This window comes from Moschus berezovskii, chromosome 5 (assembly GCF_049115385.1).
Source record: "Moschus berezovskii isolate FMDL1 chromosome 5, NW_MosBer_1.0, whole genome shotgun sequence".
NCBI classification, from domain to species: Eukaryota; Metazoa; Chordata; class Mammalia; order Artiodactyla; family Moschidae; genus Moschus; species Moschus berezovskii.
In genome coordinates, this window is record NC_142464.1 from 79,616,233 (window position 1) to 79,637,916 (window position 21,684).

Consider the following 21,684-nt stretch of genomic DNA (forward strand, 5'->3'; position numbering starts at 1 on the left):
ATTAACAGTAGGATGGTGATATCACAAGAGTAAATGCACAACCTTTTTTCTTCAGCTCATGTGTAAATAGTTTGGAGTTTGGTCTTGTGTACTTCTGAACGCTCTTTAATAGTTGCCAAAATTCTGCTGGGTAAGTTAACCTTAGACATTGTAAATTTATTTTTATTAATGAAAATAATATAAATGTTAATAAAATAGAACATGATTGTTAGTAGTGATGTGTTTTCTTTCAATCACTGGGCTACAGAATAGAAAATACATAAATATGTATATAAAACCGGAAATATTGATAGAATGCAGGTATACTGACTTGTAAAATATCAGTATCTTGTAGTATTTCTTATATACTAGTTTTTAAAGTTTGGCACTGTTTTTAAAAAAATGTTTAGCACTGCAGAGAGTTTGGAATTACGTATGCTGTGGTTATTAAGAAATGAATTTTCATGTTTTTCCCAATCATTAATAATGACTATCTTTCAATATAATCCTGTAATATGAAGTGTTCCAATGACAGACTTGTCATGATGTTTTATTATTCTTACTTAAGTAGTGTATAATGAATGCTAATATGGAGAAGTTAATTGCTGCTATTTTTAATTTATCTAGGAAAGATCCTGAATATAAATTGTATGGTAATCTTTGATTTCTTTCTTCCCCTCCCCTTCCGAGAGCAGCAGACTAAAGCACAGACAAAGAAGAATAGCTGGCATCAGGGTGACTTCAGTTATCTCCGTCAAGAAAGGTTGACTATCAGCTCAGCAAGAGTTAATGATTCTGGTGTGTTCATGTGTTACGCCAATAATACTTTTGGATCAGCAAATGTCACAACAACCTTAGAAGTAGTAGGTAAATATCTCTGGGAATGGGTAAATTACTTGGCATAGTGAATGAAGAAATTAACTGATAGTTTCCTTTTTACATTAATGGAATGTTAACAGATTTCTTAGGGATTTTAGTATCACTGAATGAATGAATGAATACATGAAAAAAAAATGATCTTCCAACCAGAGCACAAAAGCAAATTCTGCCCATTTAATAGAGGCAAGTGAAAAGCTGTAACTGTGAAGGTGTTTGAACATGTCATTCTCTGCTTAACCCCCCTACCCCAGCAAAGGTAGGTTGAGCTTTTCCCCAAATTTTACTCCTTGCTGAATGACCTGAGTTTGGAAATGGATGGAGACTTTTTTCTCTGGAGAAAGACGTAAGCTTAGACCTTAATATATTTCTCTTGATCTTTTGGTGAGGTTCTTCAGCCTTTTGGTTTATTGTTTTACAGTTCATGGGCTCTAGTCACTTGGCAGCAGAAAGGGCTGAACTGACTTTCCTTCTCAGTATGCCTCTCACCTTACCCTGTCCTCTGAGCCTACAGGCTATAGCATAAACCTTCAGGAAGGCAGCCCACTGGGCATGGCTCCTTGTTTCTACAGAGCATAAACAAACATGTTAACCTGTGCCCTAACCTATCATAACTGGTATACACAGCTGGTTTAGTTTTCCCTGATCTAGCAATCTTACTAAATACTTATTTCCCAAGCATCTACTTAATGAGAGCAGACTATGGTAAAGTACATGATGTTTTTGAGTTACTGGAAAATATAGTAATTTTAAAATTATTTCTTTTACACTTTTTGGGCTCTCAGTATTGTTTGCATTTAATCTGTTTTCTTGGTTTTTGTTTTTTTGGATGCCACCATATTTTCAATCCTTGATTTCGATTAAGTACTTGTAGGGTGGTAAAATTCTTCCTCATAATTTTATCAATAATAAAATTATATATTTGTTTTCATTTCTCTCTTCCCCCCATATTTCTTCAATAATTCATGTAGCAGTGTTAGAGTTTTGCAATTTATCCCACAATTATCTCATATGAGTTAGGTGTTTCTGTTCATGTTGTAATGGAAAGTGTCTCACCAAAATGAACATGGAAAAGGCGCTTTATTTGCAATTACAGAGCTAGCCCAGAGAAAGGATACTATTCTGTCCCTAAACATGATTGTGAACCATTTATTAATTTGAATAAAAGGCTATGCTTTTAAAATATTAAACTGCATAAGTGCTAATTTGCTAAGTTGATTAGGGAGCATGCTGATATATCAGCTTCAGCTCCAGAAAGCAATTAGTAAGGATGTTTTGAGCATATTGTTGTATGTAATCAGATTTTTAAAATCCATTCATCAATTTCCAAGAATATAACTGTATAACTGGAAAGACTTGGGGCCGTGTAATCTGAATCTGTACTGTTTCGGGAGAGGGTTGGGATGGGACAAGAGCAGGAAGAGACAGACAAAAATGATCTTTAGGGGCTGGGAGTAGAATTTGGACACAGTGGAGTGGTGTGCAGCACAAGACTTTAGGATGACCCCTACCTAGTTTTGGGTTGGGGCTCTACCACTTAACGTTCAAAGGCACTGCGCTTTAACTCTGCCTCTATTTTCTCTTATGAGACACACAACCTCTAACTCCCACGGCTGTAGAAGGGAGAAAGGCAACAGACTTTATAGATGTGCCTGCTGTAGTGTTTGCACTTGATTAACTGTTCATGTCTCATCACTTTGTTAAACCATCCTTTATAACAAGCCAGGTAGGATTTTTTGATTCTAATAATTCTTACACTTCATGAATTTGAAACTGTTCTATTATAGGACATAAAACCATATTGACCAAATCAGACTGTAGAAAACTCCGGAGGAACTAGTATTTTATTCATGATGATTGTGACAGAAATCAGTGCAAATAATATTGCCTGTAATATTTCTATATTTTGCATTGTGTTTTATCTTTGAATTTATGACCTTGAGTACCTGAAAATTTAATGTAGCTTTCAGATAAAACATTTATTTCCTCAAAACTAACTTAAATTAGCTTGAAAACTGACAGAGGGGCAACATTTATGATGAAGGTATTGGAGCAGGCTGCTGGTTTCCAACTTGATTTCATTTGGATGTTTTTTAAAATTTCACCTGAAAGATGTTTTTCCATTGGTACAAAGGACAGTTGGACTCCATTTTTTAAAAATTCTGAATCCGTAGGAAACTAAACAGTAAATATTCAAACGGCAACCTCATGTGGGGCACCAGCTGCATGCTAGATGCTCTCCAGAGGGTATCTACGCAGTAGGTGGTGGTGGTTTCGTCCCTAAGTTGTGTCCAGCTTCTGCAACCTCGTGGACTGCAGCCCACCAAGTTCCTTTATCCATGGGGTTTTCCAGGCAAGAATACCAGAATGGGTTGCCATTTCCTTCTCCAGGAGATCTTCCCCACCCAGGAATAAAACCTGTGTCTCCTGCACTGCAGACGAATTCTTTACCGACGGAGACACTAGGGAAGCCTGGGGTGTAAATATATTTAACTAAATAGTACCAAAGATAGTGAATGACAGTCTTAAATGTTAAAATTCCATCTTCAAATTTGGAAAAGATTAAATAAGGTTAAAACTCCTTCGTAAAACTCCTTCATAATTCCACTAACTTGCTATAACCATTTTTAGGGTTTGGTATATGGTTTATGGACTTCCCTGGTGGCTCAGACAGTAAAGCTTCTGTCTATATTATGGGAGACCCTGGTTGGGAAGATCCCCTGGAGAAGGAAATGGCAATCCACTCCAGTACTATTGCCTGGAAAATCATCTCCTTGCAGTCCAAGGGACTCAAGAGTCTTCTCCAACTGAAACAGGATTTTAATTATACATGTAATCTTAGGTTCTCTTTCTCACTTAAACTATGTGGAGACTCTCGGGTATGCTACAGTAAGGAGCCAGCCTTGGCCTCTAACTGTGTATGTTCCCGTTTAGGCTCTGCCTTTGGGTCGCCAGCTATATGACTTTCCAGGACTTGTTTTTTTTTTTTTTCTCATCTATAAATTAGGGGTTACAAGGTTCTCTTTCAGTATTGCTGTAAGATTAAATATTTGTCATCATTATTAAATAAAATATGCTAAAGAACTTAATGCAGTTCTTGACACATAGTAAACATTTCATAAAAGGAGGTTATAAATATAATATTGGCAATTATTTTATTATGGTCTTTTTCAAGCTCTTCATTGTATTATAACCATTTCTAAGGGCTGCTTTATTTACTTAACCAGTTCTCCCTTTTCTCATTTTTAAGATTATTATGCCTAGGGTAAATAGCACTTCTATTTTGCATGTACCTATCTACCTCACTAAGAAGAGTTCTCTGGATTAAACTGAAAAAATAGATGATTTTTTAAATGCTTTCTAAAGGAGTTGTGCCAAATTACAATGTGTAATTCAGCATGCTATTTTAATTACACTTGCAAAATTATTAAGTTTATTTCAAGTTAGCTTTGTTAGTTTTCCATAGAATGGATATACATTATTTTTAACAGCTCTATTGAAGTTTTGCTATTTTTAATATGTGAAAAGGGATCCCCTATTTAAATTACTAGTTTATTTTTCCTTCTATATTTTCATGTCTTCTTTTTCCTATTACCTTAATTAATTTTTCTATATGTAGACATTTGAAAATGTTTATGTGTTCAGATTTGTCTTTTATAAGTTTTATTTCTTTGATTGCGTCTAAAAAGCCTAGAAAACTGCCCCCAACCCCACCCCCAGCTTGGTCGAAGTTTAATAGAAGTCAGTTTTGTTAAAATTTAGTTAAAAATATGGCTTAATGTTAAAATGCTGTTCTGAATCATCTGTGATGTATGATATAAGAGATCTAAGTTTAGTTTTCTTTAAATACTAAATTACGTTCTTCCAATATTTTTATTGAACATTGAGGCTATCTTCCCCTCCTTGATTTATGACATCTTCTTATCACATACGCAATTATATTGGGTCTAGGAATAGGCTACTTAGTCCAAATAATTTTTAGCATAATATGCATCAAGACTGCTGCTGCTGCTAAGTTGCTGAGTTCTAAAAGACTTATCCCAGGTGATAGATCCTTAACAGAGTTGCTTAAGAGATAAAAATAAGAGAATAAACATTTCCAATGTGTGTCCTTTCTTATTTATGACCGTGCTTCTCCAAGAACAAAACAAAATGTAAAATGGCTAGTTAAAATTCTTACTTGGCGTGCTAAGTGTGTGCTAGGTCACTTCAGTCTTGTCCAACTCTGTGATCCCATGTACTGTACCCAGCCAGGCTCCTCTGTCCATTGGATTCTCCAGGCAAGAATATTGGAGTGGGTTGCCATTTCTTTCTCCAGGGGATCTTCCCAACTCAACGATCGAACCCAGGTCTCCCTCATTGCCGGCAGATTGATTCTTTACCATCTGAGCCACCAGGGAAGCCCAAGAATACTGGAGTGGGTAGCCTATCCCTTCCCTAGGGGATCTTTCCAACCCAGGAATCGAACCAGGGGCTCCTGCATTGCAGGCGGATTCTTTACCAGCTTACTTGGCACTCCCAGTTAATACTGGAAATCAGTCAAATACCTTTATAATCCAAAAATGAAGCTGTGTTATTTGTTAAGATTTTTGCAGGTAACAGTTTCTTTCTGTTTCATTCTGCTGTGGTTAGATAAAGGATTCATTAATATCTTCCCTATGATGAACACAACAGTATTTGTAAATGATGGAGAGAATGTGGATCTGGTTGTTGAGTATGAGGCTTATCCCAAACCTGAACACCGACAGTGGATATATATGAACAGAACCTCCACTGATAAGTGGGACGATTATCCCAAGTCTGAGAATGAAAGTAACATCAGGTAAGAAAAGGGCCTTCTACTGGCAATTAACGCAGTTATACCTTTCCCCTTCACTTGTTTGGTCACTAACTTATGTCCGACTTTTTTTTGACCCCATGGGCTTGTAGTCCTGCCAGGTTCCTCCGGCCATGGGATTTCCCAGGCAAGAATAATGGAGTGGGTTGCCATTCCCTTCTCCAGGGGATCTTCCTGACCCAGGGATTAAAATCCCATCTCCTGCAGTGTAGGTGGATTCTTAACTGCTACCTCATCCTATTTCTGTAACCATCAATGTGTGAGAAAATAGCTGATATAGAAGGAAGTTTGGGGCTGCTCCCTGGGTCTTCATCATTTCATTTTGCTGTGTGTTTAGAGCACACAGAAAAGTCCATGCCTCAGTTGTCTCTTTTGTAAATTAGAGGATAGTCCTGTCCTAGAGCTATGAGGATAGTTCAGAGCAGTGACTAGCATATACTAAGGCCACATTAAATAATTCTTTTCAGAGAAAGAGGCATGTTAGTGCCTTTAGTTACATTTTTAAAGCTAGAAGGAAACGAAGAATCGTTAAGCATCTTTGGGCCAAGCAATGTACCCAAGTTTCTTTTACATCAGACTTCTCATTCGATTCTCAGATAAGTTGTACATGCTTGTTTCTGTCCATACGCTGTTCTCATTCCCTTATGTACATTAACTCAATAATTTTAGTCCTCACAAATGCTATGAGGAGGCACGCTTACTTCCCTCCTTTCTATAGAAGAGGAATTTGAGACTTCGATGAGTTAAGTAATCTCATCAAGAGCCGATGGCTTATAAGAGGTTGGTGCCTAGTTACAACTGGTGTTTTTTTCCCCCTAGTTGGGAGCTCTTGGCTGTTGTAAGAATATGGGTGAGAGAGGATACTGTCCTGGACCAAAGTCTAAGGGTTGGAGGGAGGAGGATGGATTGGGTGCTGTCCAGGCTTCCTCCTTAAAGGACTCAGTGACTGAAGGGGCAGGGAAGAGGGAGGAGTCTGGCTGGGGCCGCCAGATTGGATGATAAGAGGTGATACCATTCCAGGGGGAGGGAGAGAGGCAAATCCAGTGAGCTGAGTTTGGGTTTTGTTGAATTTGAACTTGCCTGTGGGATCTTGAGTGGATATACTCAGGTAGGATGTTTCGTAGGTTAGGTTCCCTGGATGCAGCTCCTGAGAGTGGGATTCACAGGCAAGGGCTTCATTAAAAAGAGAGAGACCTGGCAGAAAGTTGGGGAAGTAGGGTAGGGAGGGTAAAGGAGGGAAACAGGATGCGGGTGAGCTGCAGTCCCGTCCTAGGGGAGCTTTGGACTGGGGGCCATGAACATAGGTCTGGAGAGGAAAGAGGCGTAGGACAGGGAGGTCCGGACTAGAGGTCAGGATTTGAAAGTTGTAAGCAACATTAAGTAGTTCAGAGGAGTGTGAATGCCCAGGGAATGCATGCAGTGTGGCAGGAGACTGAACAAGCCACCCCACGTGCAGAGTTGGTTGTGGCCCTTGGGGGTCTAGGGCCACCCAGAGTGCTCCATCCACACTGGAGCCCATGTCAGTAACTCCCTGATGGTTGTGCTGAACACAGCCACCTGTGATCACCTTGGTGTAAAACAGAAGCCCTGGGAGCACATGCTCCCGGGGACACTTGGAAGAAGTGGCAAGGGTAGGAGGAGAACCGGGAGATGCTGGTGTTGTCTGAATGAAGGTGAGGGCCATGGTATTGACCTTGCTGCATGGCCCTGAAGTGTCTGCTCTGAGACACCTTGATGGAGATGCCGGCCAGTCTGGGGTTTTGCCAGGCGGGTGCTATTAAAGTAGGGCAGGTGAGTTCAGGACACTGGTGAGAGGGAGACTGAACAGAGGACCAGGGCGGAGAAGGATGCTGGCCATCCGAACAGCCCAGGATGAGGGTGAGGTTGCCTTCTGGCGAGAAGCCATCCCCCACTCTGTTCTCATATACCAGGCATTTGTCTCAATGAAATATATGTGTGTGTTTACATTTGTTAACGTGGATTTTGTTAACACTGAATTACATGGGACGTAGTTTTCCAAAACGGGCATGGATTTCCAGATGGAAACTGTGAAAAAGCCACACATTTCGAGGTAAGGCGATCCACAGGTGACTGATGGGTTGTTCTTTTTTTTTTGTAGATACGTAAATGAACTTCATCTAACCAGATTAAAAGGGACTGAAGGAGGCACTTACACACTCCACGTGTCCAATTCTGATGTCAATTCTTCCGTGACATTTAATGTTTACGTGAACAGTGAGTAGAACAAATGGTTCCTTATCTTTTTATTTTTTATTCTTTTAAGTTGCGGCTGGTGTTTCCAACAGCTGCCGCCCCGAGTTCATTGTGTACTGGGTCAATAATGTTTCATGATAATTTTGACCTTAACAAAGACCTCGTGGTTTGGTGGTTGGAAGGATGTGTACAAAAACCAATTCCTTGTCCTACAATTCGCTGACCACATGACCTTGTAGCTGGCGCTCAGATGCTGGGTGCTGCCCTTTGAAGTCAACAGAAGAGACATAGAAGTTAAAAATAACAACAGTTTGAGGGAGAATGTATTATTATTGATTGCTGAGATGGGGAGCCGGAGGTTGAATAGGAGCTGGATTATAGTATTAGGTGGGTGGGAAGGAGGTGCTATCAAGCCCCGACAAGCGATTTCTTTGTTTCAGCACCTTTTCTTTCAGGGATAGGGTGTTATTTTGTGTGAAATGAGTGCAGTGTTGATCAGCTCAGAGTGTCCCTGCTGTGTGCCATGCGGGGACTGGGGGAGAAGGGAGCAGGTGGTTTAAGGTGGGAGGGTGGCCGTGGACACCTGAACACCTGAGCCCTGTGTGGTTCACGTCCCACAACGTCTCTGTACAAAGGTTGAGCCGCAGGGGCTGTCCTCACCAGCTGGGGCTTTTCTCAAGTGTACGACCTGCTCCTGGCTCTACTGTGGGGTCACCTGCATTTCCCAGAAAGAGGGTCAGGTGCCTGCCACACCACACCAGCGGGGGACCAAAGGCTGGAGGCCTCCAAAGACATGGGATCCCAAGGGACTGTCCACAAAATAGCCATCAGAATTAGCTATCCGGGGTGTATGGGGGGGGGGGTGAGATGACAACCTGGAACATTCCCTGGAAAACAGCTTAGTAATGGCTGAGCCCTTCATATGTGTTGGGCTGCAGGAGGGGAGCCAGTTCCCCATCTTCCAGAAGCTTCCTACTTGCTGTGTGGAGTGATTCTCCATTGTTACCTCCTTGATGGTGCTGCTCACCAGCATGGTGGGGTGGGAAGCATGATCCCCTTAAAAATGGAAACAGCTAGCGAGTGATACTCAAGACAGGTTTTTGGTTGCTAATCTGGAGTCTTTTGTCTGTTCCAGCATTTCCAAAATTGCATTTCCTGAACAAGGTGTTAAGATGTATTTAGATAAAGAGCATCTTATCCGCATACAGATTTTTCTGAGCTATGGACTTTCTCAGCATCCTTAATACGCTAATGTATATTTTACCTGCTCAAAAGGAGGCGTGGGATTGAGCATATATCTCAAATTTGTATGACCACAAAACTGCTTTTCCAAGGGAAACATGTTAATTAACATCTCAGTTCTTCAGAACAGTTTTGATTACATGGTATTCTCATTGGCCTGTAATTCAGGTATCTCTAGATTAATTCAGATGTTAATCAGAGATCAGTGTATTACACATGGGCAAAATTGCCTGCTTCTGAGAAATCTTCATGTTCAAGTAATTGAAGAGATGATTGCAGGTGAATCAATATCCTTGCAAACATCATATGCACTGCTGTCTATACAAAACCTTATTTTAGGCCTTCTAGTGCAGTGCTTCTCAAGCTATGGTCAAGGACCTTGTGTATTTGTAGTTTCCAATTTGTTCTGAATCAATACTTCTTAACAAAATACAGAAAGAACTGGTCACTAGAATAGAGAAATGGAAAAGAACAAAGATATATAAAATCCCAGAATGGATTTTTTTTTTTATTACTAGACTCAACAGATATAATTAAGTGAAATTGCTCCTTCTCAATGTTTAGTCTTGGCTTCTGTGCTTACATACTATACACCAGAACTAGTAGATTATGGCCATGGTCTACTTGACAGGCCTCACTTTGAGAAGCTTCAGTTCAGTTCAGTTCAGTTCAGTCGCTCAGTCATGTCCAACTCTTTGCGACCCCATGAATCACAGCACGCCAGGCCTCCCTGTCCATCACCAACTCCCGGAGTTCTCTCAGACTCATGTCCATCGAGTCGGTGATGCCATCCAGCCATCTCATTCTCTGTCGTCCCCTTCTCCTCCCGCCCCCAATCCCTCCCAGCATCAGAGTCTTTTCCAGTGAGTCAACTCGTCGCATGAGGTGGCCAGAGTATTGCAGTTTCAGCTTTAGCATCAGTCCTTCCAATGAACACCCAGGATTGATCTCCTTTAGAATGGACTGGCTGGATCTCCTTGTAGTCCAAGGGACTCTCCAGAGTCTTCCTTCTCCAGCACCACAGTTCAAAAGCATCAATTCTTCGGCGATCAGCTTTCTTCACAGTCCAACTCTCAGATCCATACATGACCACGGGAAAAACCATAGTCTTGACTAGATGGACTTTTAGTTGTTGGAAATTTTCTAAAATTGTGTCATTTGTATCCATCTCTCTTTCCCTGTCTTCAAGGTCAAGGGTTCATTAAGATCTCTCTTCCCTTTTTTCCTGCTTCCATTTGCCAGTATGTGGCCTGCCAGTCAGTCATGAGTCATTGACCTTAGAAAGACATCTCCGAAGTCACCCTTACTTTTCTCTGGGTGACAAAATTGCTACGTTTTTACTTACCAGCCTAATTTGCCATCTGACAGGATCCGTATTAATCACCTCTGCTGGTGAACTCATGCCTGTTTGAGACTAGAGAGGAAATGGCCTGAACCTTCCCAAATGATCCTTTCTTGGATTCCCTATAATTCTGGGGCCTGGGTTACAGATACTTGCCAGCATGTGCTGAGCTCCTGCGTCAAGGCACGGGGCACAAGGATGACGGTGTGCAGTGTCTCCTCTCGTTGGCTAAGCTCTTCAGGGGTCTATTCATTGAAGTCGCTTTATTACAGACACTAAGCTGACTTAAGGCATTTACTTCACTTACCTAACACATTGGAGTTCTTGATCTCTAGATGCTTTGACAGAGGTAGCATTTTTGTGTGAATACTTTATCTGTTTCTTGGGAACTGTGTCCCAGTAGCCCTTCACAGATATAATTAGCTAATTTCTTTGCTGACTTTTTATTTTTTGGATTAAAAAAAAAAAACTAGTTAATGCTATCATGGGGTAAGATTTTTTATGTTAAATTTAAAATCAAAAGCTAAAACTAATTTTAAAATTTAAACTTGGACTAGTTGTGTCCATTTTGACATATTATTTTAGCAAGTCAAATGCATATGTAGATCTGCTGCGTGTTTTATTCTGTAAATAAGCTGAGCCCCAAGGGTGAAAGGAACTGTGCTCTGCAGAAACTAGAATGAATAAAAATCAGAAAAATAAATGCATGCTGTTAGTGTAGAAATTCAGGCTACTTTTAGTGACAGGGATGCATAATTGCTTAATAGATTCAGCCATGAGAAATGCTCAAGGAAATCTTTGATTTTGAGTAGTTGAAGACTTCATTTGCTTTGAAAATTTGACAATATTGTACATGTGTGTGTTTGTGTTTTAATCACTTATGTGGGAGGCTTTAAGAGAAAGCTATATACATTTAAACTTTAAAATGTTTTAGTACTATTTTTAGCTTCTCTAACAAGGCATGATTTGCATGGATCTGTTGACTCAGAGACCTTAAAGGTGGTTTGTAATGGCCAAAAAACGAAACAAACAAAAAAATCAGTGATTCTTTGCCTTGAACTTGCATTGCTATAATTATTCTTGAATTGCTTATTGAAGATGTATATAGAAGTCAGATTCTTAATACTAAAAGGAAGTTTCATATCTTTGATGAAAACGGCCATTTGTTTCCATTTCAGATCAAAATTTGGTGAAAAATAGGGTTTTAGGAAGTATAAAACTACCCAAAAGTGTTTTCTTAAATACGCGTTACCCTTTCCAAGATTCATGCAGGTGTCAGAAAAAGTGATAACACCAAGATTCTGTAGGTTAGGTAGCCTGTGATGGTTGATTAGAAATCTGTGGTCTCTTTGGTGACTCATAGACTTGGAGAATGAGTTAAATGGTTGCTGGGGAGAAGGGATAGTTAGGGAGTTGGGGATGGACATGTATACTCTGCTATACTTAAAATATATAACCAACAAGGACCTACTGGATAGCACATGCAACTCTGCTCAATGTTATCTGGCAGCCTGGATGGGAGGAGAGTTTGGAGGAGAATGGATACATATACTGGAGAAGGGGATGGCAATCCACACAGTATTCTTGCCTGGAGAATCCCATGGACAGAGGAACCTGGTGAGCGACAGTTCATAGGGTCGCACAGAGTCAGACACGACTGAAGTGACTTAGCACGGCATGGATTTATGTAAATATATGGCTGAGTCCCTTCACTGTTCACCTAAAAATATCACAATATTGTGATATTAATAGAAAATAAAAAGGTTAAATATTTTTAAATGCAAAAAATATATAATTATAGAAATCTTACAAATTAGCACACACAAAAAAAAGGGCGGGGGGAGAAACTTATCTCTTTGGTAATAATCAATTTCACATAATGAAGGTGTTTACCAGATCTAGGACAGATAAAAGGCCAAACATATATTAACCCTAATTAATCTGGAAAAGACTGATGCTGGGAAGGATTGGGGGCGGGAGGAGAAGGGGACGACAGAGAATGAGATGGCTGGATGGCATCACTGACTCGATGGAGGTGAGTTTGAGTGAACTCCAGGAGTTGGTGATGGACAGGGAGGCCTGGCGTGCTGTGATTCATGGGGTCGCAAAGAGTTGGACACGACTGAGCGACTGAACTGAACTGAACTGAATCCTGATTCTCGACTTTTCTGTCTCTTCTCTTACACACACACACACCACATTTTCTTTCTTCATTCATCCAGTGAAGGAGATTTGCATTGTTTTCATACTTTGTTGTAAAAATTACTGCAGTGAATATGGGAGTACACATATCCTTCTAGATAAGGAAAAGTTTTGTGTTGTTTTCCATAGTGGATATAGCAGTTTATATTCCCACCTTCCCGTTATGTTAAGGAACCAGGAGTTTTATTTTCTCCGCATTTTTGCCTGTACTTGTTATCTTTTTTTTTTTTGATGATAATCAGGTTGACAGATTTGAGGTGATAGCTCATTGTAGTTTTGATTTGCTAGTAATAGAATGACACTAGTAGCATTACATCAATAAAATGTTATCTGGCAGCATTTCCAGATCCACATTATGAATTTAAAATTTGTAGCAAATGGTATTTGGAGATTTCTCTTCACTCTCAAAGATCTGTCCTTTAATGACAGACCTACTTCGGCTTCCCTGGTGGCTCAGACAGTAAAGAATCTGCCTGCAATGTAAGAGACCCATGTTTGATCCCAGGGTCAGGAAGATCCCCTGGAGAAGGGAATGGCAACCCACTCCAGTATTCTTGCCTGGAGAATCCCCTGGACAGAGGAGCCTGGCGGGTTACAGTCTGTGGGGTTGCACAAAGTCAGACACAACTGAGTGACTAACACTTTCACTTTTCACCAGTTGAGTAGAAGAAGGGTGGTATTCAGACGGTAGTGCAGAATGGCCAGCAGGACAAGGAAAGTCTGGAGAATGAAAGGGCTTGCCTTTCATCTTTGGGCTTCCATGGAACGCAAGTGATGTGAAGCTCGATTGGATATCCACATGACTGCTGAACTCTACACCAAATTCTCAGAATCACCAGTTTCCCTTCATTTATGGCAAAGTGTTAACAGAGGTGTTGAAACAATTTAAGGAAATGCTAACTAATGTATTATTTCTAAACCACTGCATCACATAATTAACATCCTGTCTGGTGTAAGCGATTATTTATAGATCATACAGTATACCCAAATCAGTCAAAGTAATAAATCATTCAGAATGAGGCCTTTCGATGGGAATGTTCCCCTTTGACCACATCTGCAGAATCTGGGCTGCTTTTTATATATTTGTGGTCATTGTTATTATTTAGTTGCTAAGTCGTGTCTGACTCTTTTGCAGCCCCACGGACTGCAGCCCAACAGGCTTCTCTGTCCATGGGATTTCTCAGGCAAGAATACTGAAGTGAGTTGCTGTTCCGTTCTCCAGGGGAACTTCCCAACCCAGGGACTGAACCCACATCTCCTGTGTTTCCTGAATTAGCAGGCAGATTATTTTACCACTGGGCCACCTGGGAAGCCACCTTCTCCAAGGGATCTTCCCAACCCAGGGATCGAACCCATGTGTCTTGCAGATTCTTAACCACTGAGCCACCAGGGAAGCCCATTTGTGGTCATAGTTAAATCCAGTTACGGATGGCTAGACCATCCTTCCAGGGAGAAGCTCCCCAACGTGGAATACCCTGCAACACCTTGGGCAGCCCACCATTTGCCGCAGGTGAGTGTAGGGCTAGTGTAGTGTAGCTAGATGGCTTTGGATAGCCTGCTTGCCAGCCATCTGAGTCACCCACCTGGCTGCAAGTCTCAGTGACTATATTTAGGGTAAAAGTAATACTATCTGGTTTGGGGCACCTTTCCAGATCTTCATGAGTCAAGAGAGCAGAGTCACTAGGACTTTGCCTTTTTGGAAGATGGACATGTTTTCCAACCTCTTAACCATTTTTAAAAGTGATAGAACCTTCCAAACATTTGAACTGGTGAGGCTAAAATTTTGAGACTTAATGCTAACACACTTATCAAGTTTTGCTTGAGAGGCTTTGTTTTTTAGTATTTTTCTTTTCTTTCTTCTGGTTAGGTGGATTCTATTCAACCTACTTCTGTATTAAATTGTTGGAGTTCTTCAACATTAAATAAAGCTAGTGCTTCAAAGATAAGTGCTAAATAAATCAGAACTCCTTTCTGATGTATTTACTTGCTTTTCAGAGTTTGCTGTAAGACTCCCACAGTATACCCAGAATGAGGCCTGGTTTGTGCAAACACTTATACACATTTGTTTTTAGATTAAAACAATGTTTCCATATTACAAAATTGTTATATAACAGGTATGATAACTTGAAATTATAAGTAGGCAAAAATAAGAATGAAGTAAGTTTTAATTCTTCCTTTTAAAGCTGATTTACATTTTATGGATTACCAGTGCTAATTTATCTCTTAATATATACTTTACAGACCACTTAAAAAAACTTTTTTTGAGGGGATGACAAAAATGGAATTCTTTTGCATCACCTTGTGTTTTGGTGCTGAGCAGTGAATGCATTGTGAGCCATTTTCCATGCCGTAATATTTCTTCTACAGTGCTGTGCTTAGTTGCTCAGTCGTATCCGACTCTGTGACCCCAGGGCTGTAGCCCACCAGGCTCCTCTGTCCATGAGGATTCTCCAGGCAAGAATACTGGAGTCGGTTGCCATGCCCTCCTCCAGGGGATCTTCCCAACCCAGGGATTGAACCCAGGTCTCCCGCATTGCAGGCAGAGTCTTTACCATCTGAGCCACCCAGGCAGCCCAAGTATCACTTTGCTATCTCCTTGCATGGATATTTCATGATTTCCTTAACCAGTATCTGATACCATTTTGAGATATTGTGGTGTATGAGGTGGAACTCTGAAATGATGTGATTGACTTTTAAAAGAAATCTATTAAATGATTATTTAAAGTTTATAATTATCTTATTTAATCTCAAATGAGCAACCTTACTCTCGTGGCAGGAAGTCAGTGAGGTTATCATCTGTCACTGTCTTTCATGCTCCTATGCCTTGAACATATGTCTAGGAAGATACACTGTGCTGGCTTTCAGGACAGTTCCAAATTAAGGAATAATGTTAGTATGGGTAGCTAATCTATGTAAAAATAGTTTCTTGTCTTTCTACAGTAATATTTTTATAGGTAATTTGAGATACTTGACAGTATCTGAAGCCTGTTTTTATTTTCTTTTCCTGAACTTGAAATGAGTTTTTGTTCTTAAATTGCTTGGGAGTTATGAGTGTTGTTTTTGATGTGACACTTTAATATCTCCTCCTTATGAAGAGGATCTCTGTGGATGCAAAAATTGCTATAGACATTTAAACTGGAAGAATAAAGGAATATCATGGTAACCTACTTTTAAAATGGAGTTTGAGTCTCTTATATTTTGCAAAAATTTAGGCATGTTGGCATTATTTTTCTTTCATGTCTCCTAAGAAAGTTGGTGGTCTGGCTGGGTGTGTAGCTAATTTGGGGAATCTGTTCAATCACTGAACTGATTGGAGAACAGGGTAACCTATGTAGATCATTAGGCCCTTTGTTGGTATGATCTGGCCATTATTTCATGTTTATGGTGCGAAAGCAGGAGAAGAGGTTTGTAACTGTCTACTTCAGTATTCCTGGGCCTTCCCTGGTGGCTCACACAGTAAAGAATCTACCTGCAATGCAGGAGACCCGGGTTCATTCCCTAGGTCTGGAAGCTCTCCTGGAGAAGGGAATGGCCACCCACTCCAGTATTCTTGCCTGGAGAAGTCCATGAACCTGATGGGCTACAGTCCATGGGTTGAGAGTCTGACCTGACTGAGACACTTCCACTTTTCTCTTTCAAACTTCAGCTAGAATTGACCCTGGCCCTGGGACATACTTTTCTAAAAATAGTCTGAGTAGTCCCTTTCATATGAGTGGAACTGCTTCTCTGTGGAAATTTCCTTTCCAATTGAGCCCTATGTGTTTTTACATCAAATTAGTCCCCTTCGGTTACAGATGTATACACGGTCACCTATAATGTATAGTGGAAATTTAAATTAATCCACGAATAGGTATGTAATTTTTCCATGGGCATTGTGTTAACCCTTCTTTTCCACTTCTAAATTAACGTGGCAAAATGAATCCACTACTTATACAGAGTAGAAAAATAGCACTTTATCACACGTCTGCACTCCTAGGCAGCAAGTTGGACTGCATTGTAATGTGTGTACACATCCCCCCACCCCAACCCCTGGGTCACCGCTGACGGTGCTCCTGTAAATTGAGCACAGTGATTCTGACTGAGGAAGGCTTTCTCCAGGTAGTTTTCATCATTTTTTGTAAAGCTGACTTCTAGGATAGGGAGATCTTTTTGATGGCTGTTTAGAATAAGGATTGACAAACTATATCCTTCTGGCCAGATTTGACAAGTATCCTGTTTCTGAATGTCTCATAATCTAAGAATTTTTTTATTTCTTTGGGATGGGTGGGAGGTAGGAATGATTTTAAAAAACAAGATTTGTGAGATGTGAAAAAGTCAAATTTCAGTGTGTGAATAACATTTTAGTGGAACACAGCCTTGCACATTTGCATACATGTCTGTGACTACATTTGTGGCAGAATTGAGTATTGGTGAAGGACAGGGAGGCCTGGCGTGCTGTGATTCATGGGGTCACAAAGAGTCGGACATGACTGAGCGACTGAACTGAGCTGAAGAGAGGCTCATAACCCCTAAAATGTAAAATATTTAGTTTCACCTTTCACATTAAAAGTTTGCATACTTTTCATTTTGGACATCACTTTATTAGGAGAATGATTTTTTTTTTTAATGATAGACATTCTGCAAAAGATAACTGGATGCAGAAGACTGTAGTTGAAGAGTTTTTAGTTGGTTAAAAGATTTTCTGTTAAAGTACTCACACGCCAGTTTCTAGATGTCTTTAAGAATGTATAAAACAAAATGTAATTTCTTTAATTTTTTAATTGAAATATGGTTGCTATACAGTGTTGTGTTAATTTCTGGTGTACAGCAAAGTGTTTCAGTGCTGTGTGTGTGTATATATATTCTTTTTCATATTCTTTTCCATTATGATTTATTGCAGGATATTGAATATAATTCCCTATGCTATACAGTAGGATCTTGTAGTTTATTTTGTATATATTAGTATCCAAAATGTACTTTCAAAATATCTGTTCGGCAGATTTTTTTTTTAGTATAATACTCCTTTTATAGGTAAAAGTTAACCCGAGTTTTTAAATACTTTTTCAGTTGATTTAAATTCCTATATTATAATGATATTATGGCAGGAATGTGGATTTGACCCAGATCCAAATCAGGATAGTGACAAATTGCTACAAAGCATCTCTGGGTTGCTGTTAAATATCATCAGATCTACAATTGTAAAAACAAATTCATCCTTGTGGTTCCTCTTCATTTAGTCTTTTGTTATATGGACACTTGGGCTTCCCAGGTGGTTCAGTGGTAAAGAATCCACCTGCCAATGCAGGAGATGCAGGTTCGATCCCTGGGTCAGAAAGATCCCCTGGAGAGGGAAATGGCAACCCACTCCAATATTCTTGCCTGGAAAATCCCATGGACAGAGGAGCCTGGCGGGCTACAGTCCCTGGTGTTGCAGAGTTGGACGCATGCATGTACACACACACACACGTATGGACACTAAAGTCTGAGTTCTTTGCTGATTAGAGAGTGGGCAGATGTGTGTTTGTAGCAAGAGTGGGTGGAGTCAGCTAGGGTAAGCCAAAAACTATGCTCATCTCTTTCCCACCAGTCACTTGTATACCTCCTCCCACCCCTAGCCCCTCAGCTCCTGTTATCTGTGCTGTGTTCTTTAAAATTCAACTTGTTCTTGCCTTCCTTATGGGCCTGATGGTGGTGAAAAAGCATTTTTTTTTAAGATCATATATCTGTGGGAATAAATCAGCAAATGGTTGGGGTTTTTAATTGCATGAGCAATAAATTCTCAGAAGAGTTACAAGCACTCTGAAATCTGCCTATGAGCTGATCAGTGTTGTCAGAGATGCCAGATGACTCAGGTCCATAGTGCTTTGAAAGGAGACAAGGCTATTTTTTTTATCTCTACAGGAAATACATAACTTATACACCTCTTAGGCTTATCTAAACCTCCAACTTGGGAGGATTTAGGGAATGTGTCATTTGGTATACTGCTGATTGCAGAATATCTAAGAAAACACAGCTTAGATTTAACCTGGCGAATTGCGGGGAGTTATGTATCTTTAAAAGCAAAATGTATATTTAATGACTTAGATGGTGCGTTGAGGCACTTACAAAATGCAGATGAGCCCAGATTTTCGTTTTTAGGAATCAGAATTATACCTAGCTCATTCTTTATGCATTAAACATGTTCCATGTGCAACTTGCCATGTATTGCCCAAGCTGTACTCGTGTAATTTAGCCCTTTCAGAATGAAGTCTCTTGTCACCAGCATTAGGGACAGGGCTGGAATTATGATGAGGCAAGAGAGATGCCTGCTGCTGCTGCTGCTAAGTCACTTCAGTCGTGTCCGACTCTGTGTGACCCCATAGACGGAAGCCCATCAGGCTGCCCCGTCCCTGGGATTCTCCAGGCAAGAACACTGGAGTGGCTAGGGTGCAGAATTTAAGGAGGTGCTCACTCTTGGTGTCCACCTGAATTTGCAGGACCTGGATGATGAGAGCCTTCTTAAATTTTTCACCTTAGGTGTTTTTTTTGCCACATCCTTGTCCTGGCCCTGCTGGGGTCCCTTGAATATTTTCTAAAATAATCCCATTCTGGGTCAGAGTCTCAAATTACTTAATCTTGGGGGAGGTGAGGTGGGCCAGGAATGTGCTTTTTAACCTCATCTCTCTGTGCTTCAAATGCACCTTGAAGTTTGAGGGGCCCTCTGAGCTTGGTTGGCCAGCCTATGGGCCAACAGGACAAAAGCTGCTTGGCTTGCCTCAGGTTACAGTTGGGATAGTAGCTTAAAAATGTGCCTGATTAACCTGCACACAGGAACAAGTAGGCCAGCCGGACCACACTGTTTGCCAGCCCTGGCCATTGTATAACTGCTACCAGGTGTCATGCTGGAAGGCTTGGATCTTAGGGCACTTGTAACCAAAGCTAAATGTAATTGATTATGTAATTTTCAGCTGTTCCAATTTTTTAAATTGAAAATGTTTTATAGGTTTATTATTAGCTGTGTTCGTTGTAAAAAAAAAAAATTAGAAAATAAGTCAAAAGAATGAAACAGATAACTCTACTACCCAGATATAAGAACTGTAAACATAGTGCATCCGTTCAGCACCCTCTTTTTTTTCCTACTGAGTAATAGTTAATTTCACTAAAAATCCAGCATGCAGAATTAGGAACAATGAATGACAAGAGGAAGGTTGTTATGAGGACTTGATTCCCATTTGAATTCTGTCCAGTTGGATTCTATCCAGTTATCTTTGCTGTCTGCGTGTGGACCTTCTCCTCTCATCGTTAATCTCAGTATGGAAGAAAAAATCCACATGGCCAGGTGTATGTACGGAATTCTTATCTTGTGGCCCACTATTGCAAAAATGGTGTAACAAGAAAGTCACCATAAGCTGTTATTCCAGGTCCCTTCTTGTGACACTAATTGAATTCCTTTGGAATTTGAAGGACTTGTTTCCTTGGGAGGGCTTAATAATTAACAGCTCTCACTGTGTGTCTGCCATAGGTCAGACTCTGCTAGGAGTCAGAGGTACAATCCGTAAGACATGGTCCTTGCCCTTGAGAACAGTCGGATGGAGGCAGACCGGGATATTATAGAAGTGCGTCAGGTGCTCTAAAGTGCTTCGGGAGTCGGGAAGCAAGACCAACCAACTTGGCTTTGGAGAGTTGAGGATGGCTAGGAAAAGGAGATGACACTTGAATTGAGTCCAGAGAGACCTGCCGTATGGCGCCTGCCGTCTTCAGCAAATAGCGTTCTCCTAAAGTTCCACTATTTTCTGTGTTATGTCCTACTTTTCAGCCTGGTCACACAGTTGCCCATGATAATTAAATGAAACTTGCCAGATGGATGCTTTTGCAAGACGATGGCTTGTCTTCTTGCTCTATTTGTGAAAGCTGGCATTGGATCCAAACTCTTCAAGGATGCCCCTACCTTGAGATTGCTTTTGGAGTGTTGCTCTTTTGTGTGTATTAGCCAAATGGCCTGCCCATCAGCAGGGCCAGGTTGAATGACAGGTGGGTGTGCCATGCATGCAGACACTTTGATCCCTGCCAAGCCATTTTGCCTGCAAGGAGGTGAGGTGCTGAGAGGTTGTTCTACAAAGATGTCATGTATCAACATTACCTTCCTTCGAAGAAATTAGTTTCTGACCTGTTGGCCTTTTCCTCTGACCAAATATATTTATTTTTCCTACCAGTTGCAATGTAATCAATGTCAGATTCCCAGTTCTTCAGGTTAAAACACATACATGTTATCATGCTGTCTTAAGCAGTTTCTCTTCAAAATCTAATATCTTTAGATATTGAAGAGAATATTTAGAATGACCAATAAAGTTAACTTAATTGGCACCAAACTTGATTAACCTAGGAGGGTGCGTACTCTAAGGAGAAAAAATAATAAATGAGTAATAAATCAGTAATTCAGTTCAGTTCAGTCGCTCAGTCGTGTCCAGCTCTTTGCGACCCCATGAATCACAGCACGCCAGGCCTCCCTGTATTTTAAAATTTTATTTACTGGCTGTTCTGGGTCTTAGTCAAGGCATGTGGGATCTAGTTCCTTGACCAAGGATCGAACCCAGGCCCCCTGCACTGGGACATGGAGTCTTAGTCACTGAAACACCAGGAAAGTCCCATTAATTAACGCTTTTACTGTTTGATTTCTGTGAATCATTCTTGATTCTTTGTCAAGAATCATTTCATTTCATTGTCACAACATCACTATGAAGAGTTCCTGTTGTTACTGTTGTTATTCCCATTGGATACCCGGAGAGTTGGTGGAGAGCAGAGATCCACCAAGAGCCAGAGCTTGGGTACAGTTCTGTCTGCCATACTCATGGCCGCCCGTAGCTCTGTGCACAGGCTTGGGGTTGGCACCCGCGATGCTGTACCAGTGATACGGGATGAGCTCATCACCGTCCCTGCCGTCGGATGCTTCCAGTGTAGCTTACTCATTCTCAGAGGGTTCGAATCCTTCAAGTGTATTACCAGTAGAACAGCTGAATGTAAGTTCTTTTTCCGT

General features: G+C 40.6%; 1 protein-coding gene across 4 annotated transcripts in view; it reads left to right on the top strand.

The window, feature by feature from the left end:
* KIT (KIT proto-oncogene, receptor tyrosine kinase) overlaps positions 1–21,684 on the top strand; it is an 84,697-nt gene that overhangs the window by 45,603 nt on the left and 17,410 nt on the right. For all 4 annotated transcript variants that reach the window (XM_055434921.2, XM_055434922.2, XM_055434920.2 and 1 more), the window contains 3 exons: positions 675–846; positions 5,488–5,677; positions 7,812–7,927. In XM_055434921.2, coding sequence (XP_055290896.2) covers positions 675–846; positions 5,488–5,677; positions 7,812–7,927 — 478 coding nt within the window. The remainder of the gene's footprint in view (positions 1–674; positions 847–5,487; positions 5,678–7,811; positions 7,928–21,684) is intronic.